This window comes from Panthera tigris, chromosome E3 (assembly GCF_018350195.1).
Source record: "Panthera tigris isolate Pti1 chromosome E3, P.tigris_Pti1_mat1.1, whole genome shotgun sequence".
In the NCBI taxonomy this organism is placed as follows: domain Eukaryota; kingdom Metazoa; phylum Chordata; class Mammalia; order Carnivora; family Felidae; genus Panthera; species Panthera tigris.
Genome location: NC_056675.1, coordinates 10,998,305 through 11,010,523, shown reverse-complemented (window position 1 = coordinate 11,010,523; position 12,219 = coordinate 10,998,305). Strand labels below are relative to the sequence as shown.

The window sequence follows — 12,219 nt, the reverse complement described above, 5'->3', positions numbered from 1 at the left end:
TGACCTGAGCTGAAGTCGGACACTTAACCGACCGAGCCACCCAGGCGCCCCTGGGTGAGCACCTTTAAACTAACTTACAGTTGAGCAGTAACTAAGAAAGACTCGTTTACGTACAGAGATAGTTTTAGGAGAGTTAAGGTTTACACCCATTCGTGAAAATACCATCCATTTATTTGAAATGCGCGGGGCCATCAAAATGGGTTAACTGCCAATTTATGCATTAATTACGATCGGATTTTGATTAGTTTGCAAATCGTGCTTGGTATGTTTTATGACAGATTTTACATGTTGAAGAGTCAGTTTTATCTTTATTTTTAAGTTTATTTGGGTTTTTTAAGTAATCTCCACACCCAGCGTGGGGCTCAAACCCATGACCCCAAGATCAAGAATCACACGCTCCTCTGACAGACAGCCAGGTGCCCTTGGAGGAATCAGGTTTAAGGATAAAACATTAGTACTTTATCAGATCATAATGCCTTATCTTCTGACACTGTTTCTTAATTGAGTCTGGTGACCCAAATTAGTTCTGGGCTTTTTGGAGGCTCGACGGCGTAAAGTGCCCTGAAAGATTTTTTGTTTGTGTGTTTGCTTTTTAATTTGAGAGGCGGTGCGGAGGAGGGGGGAGGTGGAGGTGGGGGGGGGGGGGAGACAGAGAGAGAGAAAGAGAGAGAGAGAATCCCAAGCAGGCTCCACATTCAGCATGGAGCCCGACGCAGGGCTCGATCCCACAACTCTGGGATCGTGACCTGAACTGAAATCAAGACTCAGACGCTCAACTGACTAAGCCACCCAGGCGCCCCGGGAAGGTTTTTCTTACTTCAAGTTGATGATGGAAATTGACAGTAGTTTCAGTAAGCTCTTAATGTTCAACCAGGTTGTTAAGGATAGGGCTTTCCAGGACCTACTAGATTTACCAGAAAAATGAGTCATTTTGAGGTCAAGACTTACAAACTTTGCCACATTTCCTCCCCAAATTCTGTGTTTGAAGCAGCCCCGGAACACTGCAGGATAACCTAATGGCTTTTGTTGACAATGTGGCTCATGTCCCTTTGAGGTCTTGCTCTTTAGATGCAGAAAACGGTGGGGCGCCTGGTGGCTCAGTTGGTTGAGCGTCTGACTTCAGCTCAGGTCACGATCTCACGGTTCGTGAGTTCAAGCCCCACATTGGGCTCTATGCTGACAGCTCAGAGCCTGGAGCCTGGAGCCTGGTTTGGATTTCGGATTCTGTGACTCCCTGTCTCTCTTCCTACCCAGCTTGCTCTCTCTCTCTCTCTCTCTCTCTCTCAAAAAATAACAGTAAAAAAATTAAAAAAAAAAAAAAAAAGCAGACGCCAGATGATGGATCGTTCACAGAACACATGGATTGAGCTTTAAGTTCTCAAGGGACTAGAAAGTTCCTTTACATTTCCCACATATAACTTCACTTGTGTTTGTCGTTTGACCAGAAAACGTGATAATGTCCACTCTGCTTTTGTTCTTTAACCCTGTCTGAGCCTTTCCTTGACTGCCTGTTAAATCGTTTTTCAGAGGACGTGTGCTTCTTAAATGTCCTCTTGGCCATTTATGTTCTATTTCCCCTCCCCCTCCCCCTCTTTTAAACTGAGTAACAACAAAGAAAATACACGTTTAAACATCCCTTTGAAGTCAAATTATACCGACTGATGCATTAGAGGCTATGAACTAAATAAAAACTTAGGCTCTTTCCCCTGTGACCTTGACACTGAACTGCAGAGACCCAACTATCAGTTATGCCGTGGCGCCTTGTTATTCTGCAGCTAATTGTTCTCTGAAGCTTTAAAAATCGAATCTGTGCTTCTGACCAAAGTAGCACCTTGGCATTTTTAGAGGAGAATTGACCTAATTTGCTTCGAGTTCTAAATTTCAGTTTCTACTTTTAGGAAGGACAACTGCCTCGGGTATTACACATTCCGCGGTGGGTGTTGAAGATCTTAACATCGTTCAGGTGACAATTCCAGGTATGGAAGCTTATCTGGCTTTATCATTATTTATTTTCTATGTTTCCTTTTGTTCTATTTTTTAAAATATTTTTTTGTTTTGTTTTTGAGAGACAGAGAGAGACACAGCATGAGCGGGGAAGGGGCAGAGAGAGAGGGAGACACAGAATCCAAAGCAGGCTCCAGGCTCTGAGCTGTCAGCACAGAGCCCGACGCAGGGGCTCAAACCCACGAGCTACAAGATCGTGACCTGAGCCCAAGTCAGATGCTTAACTGACTGAGCCACTCAGGCACCCTCCTTTTGTTCTGTTTTAACCATTTTGTGACACGGGTTAGTCCCTCAGAGCTGATATTTATCTATTTATTTATTATTTATTATATTTTGCTTCACCCTGTCAGCTAAGCAATGACAATTCAGAAATAAAAAATACGCTACAGATTGTCACACACTGCATATCTCGCTCATATCAGACATCATCAGATCTGTTTCTTTTCACAGCCATGCCCTGGAATTACCTGGAAAATACCCGCCAGGGCAGGCAACTCCAAACACCAGCTACCGTTAAATTGGAATTGGCCACAGAGGTGAAATTTATCTGCTTCCTGCCAAGCAATCTCTTCTGAATACATATATCTAAGGTCTATCTGGAGAGATGCAAAAGAATCTAATAACCTAGTTTCTCCAAGGAAAGAAACAGACTGAAGAGAGGGATGGGAGAGAGATGTTTCATTGTACACTATTCTGTGTCTCATGAATTTTGAACCATGTAATTTCTTTCTAATCCTACTACATCTTCTTCCTTTTACTTGTCATATTGCATTGGCTAGGATTGCTGATGTTGGAGAGTATTGGTGAAAGTGGACATCCCTGTCTTGCATGATGTTGAAAATGTTCCGAACCTAAAGTAGTATGGAGTGTGTTTACATGGAGTTATAATTTGGCAAATTCTCTGTCATCTGTAGCATTTTCAAAATGCTTAATTACTGCTAAAACTAAATTGAATGATAAGCCAGGTAAAGTGTTTTTTTTCATGTGCCATCAGGCACTTCCTCCAACAGCTTTCATGGGGGCAAATAAATACATCAATAACCCTTGTTTGCTTGATTGTCTAATTATTTTTAGATAACGAGAAGGACCGATTATCCAGCATTGAAAAGATAAAACAACTAAGAGAACAAGTCAATGACCTCTTTAGTCGAAAATTTGGTAAGTTTTTATATTGTTACGTATCCAAAATGTGTATTTTGAAGTATTTCTTTTTAATTGAATACTTTATCCAAGAAATTGATCTTTCTGGGGGCACCTAGCTGGCTCAGTCATAAGAGCGTGTGACTCTTGATCTGAGGGTCATGAGTTTGAGCCCCATGTTGCCTGCAGAGATTACTAAAAAAATTTTTTTAATGTTTATTTTTGAGAGAGAGAGAGAGATAGCAGTTGGCAGAGGGCAGAGAGAGAGGGAGGCACAGAATCAGAAGCAGGCTCCAGGCTCCGAGCTGTCCGCGCAGAGCCCGACGCGGTGCGCTCCAACTCACAAGCCACGAGATCATGACCTGAGCCAAAGTCGGACGCTCAACCGACTGAACCACCCAGGCGCCCCAATATTTTTCCAAAAAGAAACTGATCTTTCTACGAAGGGGTTATGATCAAGATGCGTGTGTATTTTTTCCCAAAGAGCTTTTACACGCACACACGAGTTACAATGATAATAGCTATTTTTGATTTCCTTAGTTCTTACCGTGGCTGAACATTGCTTTTAGCACTCACCTGTGATTAATCATGTACCCTTCACAAACCTTTACCCTCTTTCGGGTGGATGCTATGATTGTCTCTTTAACGGAGAGAGGAACCGGATCTGTTTTACGGCCCGTTGCCAGTTTCCCAGTCAGTAAGATTATTCGAGAAGTAGTAATGGCTGATCGCCCGTGTTGGTCACTTGGCGAGAAGGATTTTAACCTCTTGGCAGTAACCCCACGGTCTGGGCAAAAGTAAGTGACCCACTCAAGTAGGCCTTTCGTTGTCTGTCTCATCCCAGGGGAAGCAATCGGGGTAGATTTCCCCGTGAAAGTTCCCTACAGGAAAATCACGTTCAACCCCGGCTGTGTGGTCATCGACGGCATGCCCCGGGGGTGGTCTTCAAAGCCCCCGGTTACCTGGAAATCAGCTCCATGAGAAGGATCTTGGATGCTGCGGAATTTATCAAATTCACAGTCATCAGGTGAGTGAGAGCTCCCTGCTTGGCCACGAGAACCAACGTGCGGCTCGCCGTGTGCACAAGGTGGGCCTTTTTTTTTTTTTACCCCAGGAGGTGGGCGGTGGGTCCCTGAAGCCAAGCTTCTGCGCCAAGCCGCCTCCCCCACTGAGTTTACCGTACTCTGCTCCTGGGAGCCGTGTGTCCATGTCCCTGGTGACGGCGGCGGCCTCCCCCACTGCACCTAGCGTAGTGTTGACGCTCGCCGAAGCCCGTCAACCAGAACTGACCGGGCAAGAGGGGCCAGATGACCTCTGTTGCATTCACCGTGTCTCTTTCTCTTCAGACCGCTTCCGGGCCTCGAGCTTAGCAACGGTGAGTATCCCGGGTGGCGAGCAGGGCGTTCCGGCACCCAGCGTGCGGTGCGACGCATCTCGGTGGGCACTCCTTGCTTCTTGAGCCTTGAGCCTTAGAGCAAAGCGTGGTGCTCTCTAGATGCAGTTTCTTTTTTCCCCGCTGGCGATCAGGTCCTTTAATTCTGCTGCTCAGCCAGGCATTTCTTCTCCCGCGATGGTTTGGTGCGGCTCACTGGTGCGCCCTCATCCGGGAGCCCTCCAGGGGCTGGTAGGTTGATGCTGAATTAGCCCATCCTAGCCGGTAAATAGGGCCTGTCTGGCCACCACAGCTCCACCCGCCCCGTGATCCCCCACCCAGATCTCCCCACAGTGCAGACCCGAAAGGGGTACTGCCTGGCACAGACAGGGGCTCCCAGGGCCCCCTCAATCTGTTCTGACAGAGCAATGCCCCAGCCACCGTGCGTGGCAGATATCTCCCCTGGAGTCCTTGCACGCAAGTTAACACCCTGGAGGGTGAGTAAAGCAGGTGGAGAGCTGTTCGCAAGAGTGCGAGTCACGAGGGAACCTCCTCGTTTACAGTTTGAAAACAACGAAAACACTCTTGACAAACGCCCGACTGTTATTCCTAAACTCACCTTGTTGCCAAATGAATTTTTTTTTTTTTTGGTACGTTTTTGGTAGCTTTACTGGGGCATGGTTTACGTGCCGTAAAACTCGCTTGTGTGCAGTGTGCACACGTCAGTGATTTTTAGTAAATTTACAGAGTTGTGCAACCATCACCACAATCTAACATTAGGACATTCCTGTCACCCCCAAAACATTCCTTCTACCCATGTCCCGTCATTTCCCGTTCCCGCCCCCAGCCCCAGGCAACCACCGAATTGACTTTCTTTCTGTCTCTGCCTTCATTTTCTTAAAGTGAATTTTTAGGCCTGTGTTTTCTCCCAAGTAGAGCTCACCTGCATCGTGGCCAGATTTCTTTAAATTTCAAACAAGTAAGTTCTGTGCGGTCCCGTGGCTATCTATGACCATGGTCTTTTGTGACTCACAGCAGGTAAATCACGCGCCTTCTGTGGCCATCCATGTCTCTGTTATTTCAAAGTTATCTGGAGACCCAAATGAAAAAATATGCATTAAAATGCAAACATACTGCCACATCATTCTTGCTTAAACCAGATGTGGCAAACATAGGTCCTTGTTGAACTTTACAAAAGATGCCTTTCTTTTGGCTCATGTACCTTTTTTTTTAACTTTTTTTTAAAGTTTATTTATTTATGAGAGAGAGACAGAGAGACAGAGTGTGAGGGGGGAGGGGCAGAGAGAGAGGGAGACACAGAATCCGAAGCAGGCTCCAGGCTCTGAGCTGTCAGCATAGAGCCCAACTTGGGGCTTGAACCCATGAACCATGAGATCATGACCCGAGCCGAGGTCAGACGCTTACTGCGTAAGCCACTCAGGCGCCCCTGGCTCATGGACCTTTTAAAAATGGGAACATGCGGCCAACATTGAAAAGCCAGGGACTTTTGCAGAAAAAAAAAAAGAAAAGGAAAAAGAAAGCCACAGACTTTTTCATAAAAGTCTATTTCTGGGGGTGGGGGGCACCTGGCTGGCTCAGTGGATGGAGCACGTGACTTACTCTTGGGGTCGTGAGTTCGAGCCTCACCTGTGGTGTAGTTTACTTAGAAATTAAAAAAAAAAAAGTCAATTTCCAAAGTTTCTTTTTTTTTTTTTTAATTTTTTTTTTTTTTAACGTTTATTCATTTTTGAGAGACAGAGACAGAGCATGAGCGGGGAAGGGGCAGAGAGAGGGAGACACAGAACCCAAGGCAGGCTCCAGGCTCCGAGCCATCAGCACAGAGCCCGACGCGGGGCTCGAACTCACAAACTGCAAGATCATAACCTGAGCCGAAGTTGGTCACTCGACTGAGCCACCCAGGCGCCCCGTTTTTTTTTTTTTTTTAATTTTTTTTAATGTTTATTTATTTTTGAGACAGAGAGCATGAACGGGGGAGGGTCAGAGAGAGAGGGAGACACAGAATCCGAAGCAGGCTCCGGGCTCTGAGCAGTCAGTACAGAGCCCAACGCGGGGCTCGAGCTCACGGACCGTGAGATCATGACCTGAGCCAAAGTCAGAAGCTCAAGCGACTGAGCCACCCAGGAGCCCCTCCAAGGTTTCTTTAGAAATCTGAAGATCTGGCCACCGTGGGCCCACGTTCCCTCCAGCGGCAATTCGCTGGAGCGGAGGGTCTGGCCGTCCCTCTCCGCAGGGGTGGGTTAACCATGCCCATCCCCCAGCCGCTTTACCCCTGACATTTATCATCATGCTTTTGCAATCATTTTTCGTAAAGAGAAAAAGTGAACTATTTCTTGTCTCCGTGTCTCTATCAAAAGTGGGAAAGAGAAAGATAGACCAGGAGGGCCGCGTATTTCAAGAAAAGTGGGAGAGAGCGTATTTCTTCGTGGAAGTGCAGAACATTCCTACGTGTTTAATATGCAAACAGAGCATGTCGGTGTCCAAAGAATACAACCTCCGACGTCACTATCAGACGAACCACAGTAAGCACTACGACCAGTACACGGAGAAGCTGCGTGATGAGAAGCTCCACGAGCTGAAGAAAGGACTCAGGAAGTACCTCCTGGGGTCCTCAGAAATCGCGGGTCCCGAGCAGAAACAGGTGTTTGCGAACGCGAGTCCCGACGAAAACGCTGCCGCGCAGCCCGTAGAAGACGTGGCTGGGAAATTATGGGAGAAGTTACGTGAAAAAATCAAGTCGTTTGTGGCTTATTCCATTGCAATCGACGAGATCACGGACATAAACAACACCACCCAGCTGGCCATATTCATCCGTGGCGTGGACGAGAATTTCGACGCGTCGGAGGAGCTTTTGGATACGGTGCCCATGACGGGTACAAAATCCGGCCACGAGATGTTTCTGCGGGTCGAGAGAAGTCTTAAGAAGTTTCACATCGACTGGTCAAAACTGGTAAGCGTGGCCTCGACCGGCACCCCCGCGATGGTAGACGTGAACGACGGACTGGTCACGAAACTCAAGTCCAAGGCGGCAACGGTTTGCAAGGACTCGGATCTGAAGTCTGTGTGCTGCATCATCCACCCGGAGTCCCTCTGTGCGCAAAAGCTGAAGATGGACCACGTGATGAGCGTGGTGGTGAGCTCCGTGCACTGGATCTGCTCCCGTGGCCTGAACCACAGCGAGTTCACGACTCTGCTGTACGAACTGGAGAGCCAGTACGGCAGCCTGCTGTATTACACCGAGATTAAGTGGCTCAGCCGCGGGCTGGTGCTCAAGAGGTTCTTCGAGTCGCTGGAGGAAATCGATCACTTCATGTCATCCAGAGGGAAGCCCCTACCTCAGCTGAGCTCTCAGGACTGGATCCGAGACTTGGCCTTCTTGGTCGATATGACAACGCATCTGAACACCCTGAACATGTCCCTGCAAGGGCACTCGCAGGTCGTGACGCAGATGTACGACTTGATCCGGGCGTTCCTCGCCAAACTGTGCCTTTGGGAAACTCACCTGGCGAGGAACAACCTGGCCCACTTCCCCACGCTGAGGTCGGTTTCCAGAAACGAGAGCGACGGCCTGAACTACATTCCCAAGATCGTGGAGCTAGAGACTGAATTCCAGAAGAGGTTGTCCGACTTCAAACTCTACGAAAGCGAACTGGCCCTGTTCAGCTCCCCTTTCTCGGTGAAGATCGAGAGCGTGCACGAAGCGCTCCAGATGGAGGTCATTGACCTGCAGTGCAACACGGTGCTCAAGACGAAATACGACAAGGTCGGGGTCCCGGAGTTCTGCAAGTACCTGTGGAGCACCTACCCCAAGTACAGGGTCCACTGCGCCAAGATTCTGTCCATGTTCGGGAGCACCTACATTTGCGAACAGCTCTTTTCCATCATGAAACTGAGCAAAACCAAATACTGCTCCCAGCCGAGGGGCCCGCAGTGGGATTCCGTGCTCCACATCGCGACGTGACTTTGAACGCGTCCCCGGCCGCGCGAGCCTGCGATCCCCTCAGCCCAGGGGATCGTGAGGTGAGAACGGAGTTATGAAAGGTCGCCGTTTCCTGTTTCTTCCCCACTTTGACTCGGAAATGGAACTTGCCGTATCCCTGTTTGTATGACATTTTATGCTTCACCCATAGTCCAGTAAAAAATCAATACTGTTTTCTTGTATTTCTCTGGCGGTCCCCTTTTCTTAACGCCTGGCGGGTTTCACTCGTTCACCAACGCGCCCGACCCCCGCCGGCGTTGAGGCTGGCACGCCGAAGGTTAAATCAGTCAACAGAGAAACAGAGAGAGGGGTGTAGATCATGGAGGGGTATATTTGCACACACATCGGTCTCCCCGCTTGTTACACGGCGCCCCATGTGCTCTAACGGGTTTGCGAGCTTGGGGACAGTCCGCTGGAGACACATTCACATACTCCTGTATGACCTGTCCCTGCCTCCACGCCAACCCACAAAGGTAGGACTTACCACTGGAAAACCCCAGAAAACAAATAACACGGGCTTTCGAAGGCTAAGTTACTGGTCAAGCCTAGGCTTGAAAGTTGTCTTTTTTTTCCGGTAAACTTATTTGGAGGGGCACCTGGCTGGCTCAGTCATGAGAGCACCTGACTCTTGATCTCCAGGTGGTAAGTTCGAGCCTTGCGTTGGGTGTGAAGATGGCTTTAAAAATAAATACACTTTATTTTAAAATAATTTCTTTTTTAAAAAAATGTTTTTATTTTGGGGGCGCCTGGGTGGCTCAGTCGGTTGAGTGTCTGACTTCGGCTCAGGTCACGATCTTGCAGTTTGTGAGTTAGAGCCCCAAGTCGGGCTCTGTGCTGACAGCTCAGAGCCTGGAGCCTGCTTTGGATTCTGTGTCTCCCTCTCTCTCTGCCCCTCCCCTGCTAGTGCTCTCTCTCCTTTAAAAAAATAAAAACATTTAAAAAATTTTTTATGTTTATTTTTGATAAATAGAGACAGAGCGCAAGAGGGGGAGGGGCAGAGAGAGAAGGAGACACAGAATCCGAAGCAGGCTCCGGGCTCCGAGCTGTCAGCCCAGAGCCCGACGCGGGGCTCGAACTCCTGAGCCAGGAGATCGTGACCTGAGCCAAAGTCGGACGCTTAACCAACTGAGCCACCCAGGCGCCCCCTATTTTGAAATAATTTCAAATATGTAAAGACGTTGCAGACATGAGACTGGTACGAAGAATACTTACATGTCCTCTTGCCAGATTCTCACCTTGTTGAACTTTTACCCCTTTGCTTTACCACTTGTTCACCTGGTTTCTTTCATGTGCGTGTGCGTGTGTACACAGCATTGCCTGCAAGTGTGCACGCCTGAGTGGTTTACATACACCGTCTACCCCTGACTACTTGTGGGAACCTCTTCCAAGAACGGGGATATTCGCTCACACAGCCACGAGTCACCAGCTGCAGAAAATCGAACATCGATGCGGTGCTTTGATCTCGCTCACCGTGGGTGCTCCAGTTCCCTCCCACTTAAGCCAGGAGCGTCCTGATGACCTTTCCTTCACAGCACCTTCCCCGGAGGGGTGGCCTCTGAATGCGTGTGTGCGCACCCGCGCACGCCCTGTGCTTAATCCCTGTTGGCGCTGGAATTAGTGACCCAAAATTGTGACTACTTTCCGGATTGGAGGAATTAATCTGACCAGGGAACGGTGTCCTGCACGAGGCACCCGGCCCCAGCTGAGGCCTGAACCCATGGCCTCAAACGCAGGGAAAATGACCCCAGCCCGGCAGTTTCTGTCCTTGACGGGGCTGACCGCAGGCACAGCTGGGTCCGGCTGGCTCAGAGGCTCCCTTCCGGGGAGGGGGCGGGGCGGTGGGCTGGTTTACAAGGGGGTCGGAGGGGACCCGCCCCTGGTGTACCTGTGACGTTAACACCAGGAGGTGTCACCCCGTGGACCCCCGCGGGCAAAGATCGGCCCCCTCGTTTTACAGACCGGCAGTTAGGGCTCAGAGTGATGAACCGGCCTGCTGAGGCAGCACAGCAGAGAAGTCGTCAGGACTCACACCAGGTCTGTGTGACTCCAAAGTCCATGCCGTTCCGTGACAGGTGGCTGTCCTGTGCGGCTTCCTGGCAGTTAGCCAGGTGATGCCGAGGGAGGGGCTAGCAGGGTTCAGCCTGGGCTGCCTTCTGTGACGGGACCATCCGCGGGCTCTTCTGTGTTGAGTCAACCCTTCTGGCTCCAGCTTCCTTTTTTTTTTTTCTTTTTAAATTTTTTCTTAAGTTTGCTTATTTTGAGAACGAGAGCGTGCACAAGTTGGGGAGGGCAGAGAGGAAGAGCGAGAATCCTAAGCAGGCTCTGCACTGTCAGCACAGAGCCCGACCCGGGGCTCAAACCCACGAACCGTGAGATCATGACCTGAGCTGAAACCAAGAGTCAGACACTTAACCAACTGAGCCACCCAGGTGTCCCCCCCAACCCCCACCAGCTTCCTTCTTTACCCTACATGTGTGTTGGGACCACAGTGGCCCAGCACTGCCATTCATGTGACTGATGTGACTGAGCCAAGCCTGGGAGAATTGAATGAGCAGGTGGTATTCTGGGGTCGTGGTGATGGGGTGTCTGCAAATGAGAGCACTTAGGAGCGGGGTGGTCCGGCCCAGCCCGGGAGCTGGGAACTGGATTTGATGACCTCCATCAATTCCAAGGGCAAAACCCTACTGCACCTGTCCCAAGACCTGTCTTCTCATCCCAGGGTAGACACAGGACACTAGTCACTCCTCCAACACAGCCCTGGGGCAGGTGGCTCAGAGCTCTGGAAGCAAGGCCCCATGTCACCTCCCCCCTCCTCTGAGCACCCATTGGCCCCAGCACCACCACTAGGACTGAGCCACAGGTCAGGAGCACTGGGGGGTCAGGACAAAGTAATGGATCCGGTAGGGCTTTGGAATCAGAAAGAAAAGCCTGGCTCACCTCCCAGCTCTGCCACTTGCTGTGTTACCCTAAACAATTGCCTACAATTTTCTGAGGCTTGGTTTCCTTGTCCATAAAGTACCTACCTGACAGGTCGCTCTCAGAACCAGAAACCATGTAAGGAGCCCGGCTTTATGCCTGGCCTCAAGAAAACTGACCGCATAGGGCACTTGGGCGGCTCAGTCCGTTAAGCATCTGACTCTTGGTTTCGGCTCAGGTCACGATCTCATCGTTTTGTGGGTTCGAGCCCCACACTGGGCTCTGTGCTGACAGTGCGAAGCCTGCTGGAGATTCTCTCTCCCTCTCTCTCTGCCCCTCCCCAACTCACGCCCTGGCTCTCTCTCAAAATAAGTAAAATTAAAAAAAAAAAAAAAAATACTGGCGGCACACACACCATGCCCCTAACTCAGACCCAGACACCTACAGGCACACCCGCCCAGTGCTCTCTGTTGGCTCCACGGGGGACAGCAGAGGCCCCCGGACATGCCCCCCTGACCTCAGGCCCACACACCACCGGGGCCTACACATCAGCACATGACAGGGGGCATCATGAGGCCACCTCCAAGGGGACCAGAAATACAGAAAAACATGGGGGAAAACATTTGATCAGGACTTTAGCTAGGAGACATTGAAACTACAAATTATGAAGTATTATGAAAATATTTTATCTTATACAGTTTTTTTTAAAGTTCTAATTGCAACTGAACAAGCAAAGGGCTTGGGGTTGTTGGTGTTTAATTCTCCCACAGCTTTGTAAGATAGTCCTTGA

The 12,219-nt window shown here is 49.5% G+C and overlaps 1 protein-coding gene across 1 annotated transcript in view; it reads left to right on the top strand.

Annotated features, from left to right (window-relative positions):
• Positions 1–8,695, top strand: part of LOC102959053 (general transcription factor II-I repeat domain-containing protein 2B) — a 48,345-nt gene extending 39,650 nt beyond the window's left edge. The window contains 6 exon segments of the mRNA XM_042971514.1: positions 1,899–1,976; positions 3,079–3,162; positions 3,989–4,072; positions 4,075–4,171; positions 4,491–4,519; positions 6,892–8,695. Coding sequence (XP_042827448.1) covers positions 1,899–1,976; positions 3,079–3,162; positions 3,989–4,072; positions 4,075–4,171; positions 4,491–4,519; positions 6,892–8,495 — 1,976 coding nt within the window. The 3' untranslated portion in view covers positions 8,496–8,695.
• Positions 8,696–12,219: the final 3,524 nt, after the last annotated feature.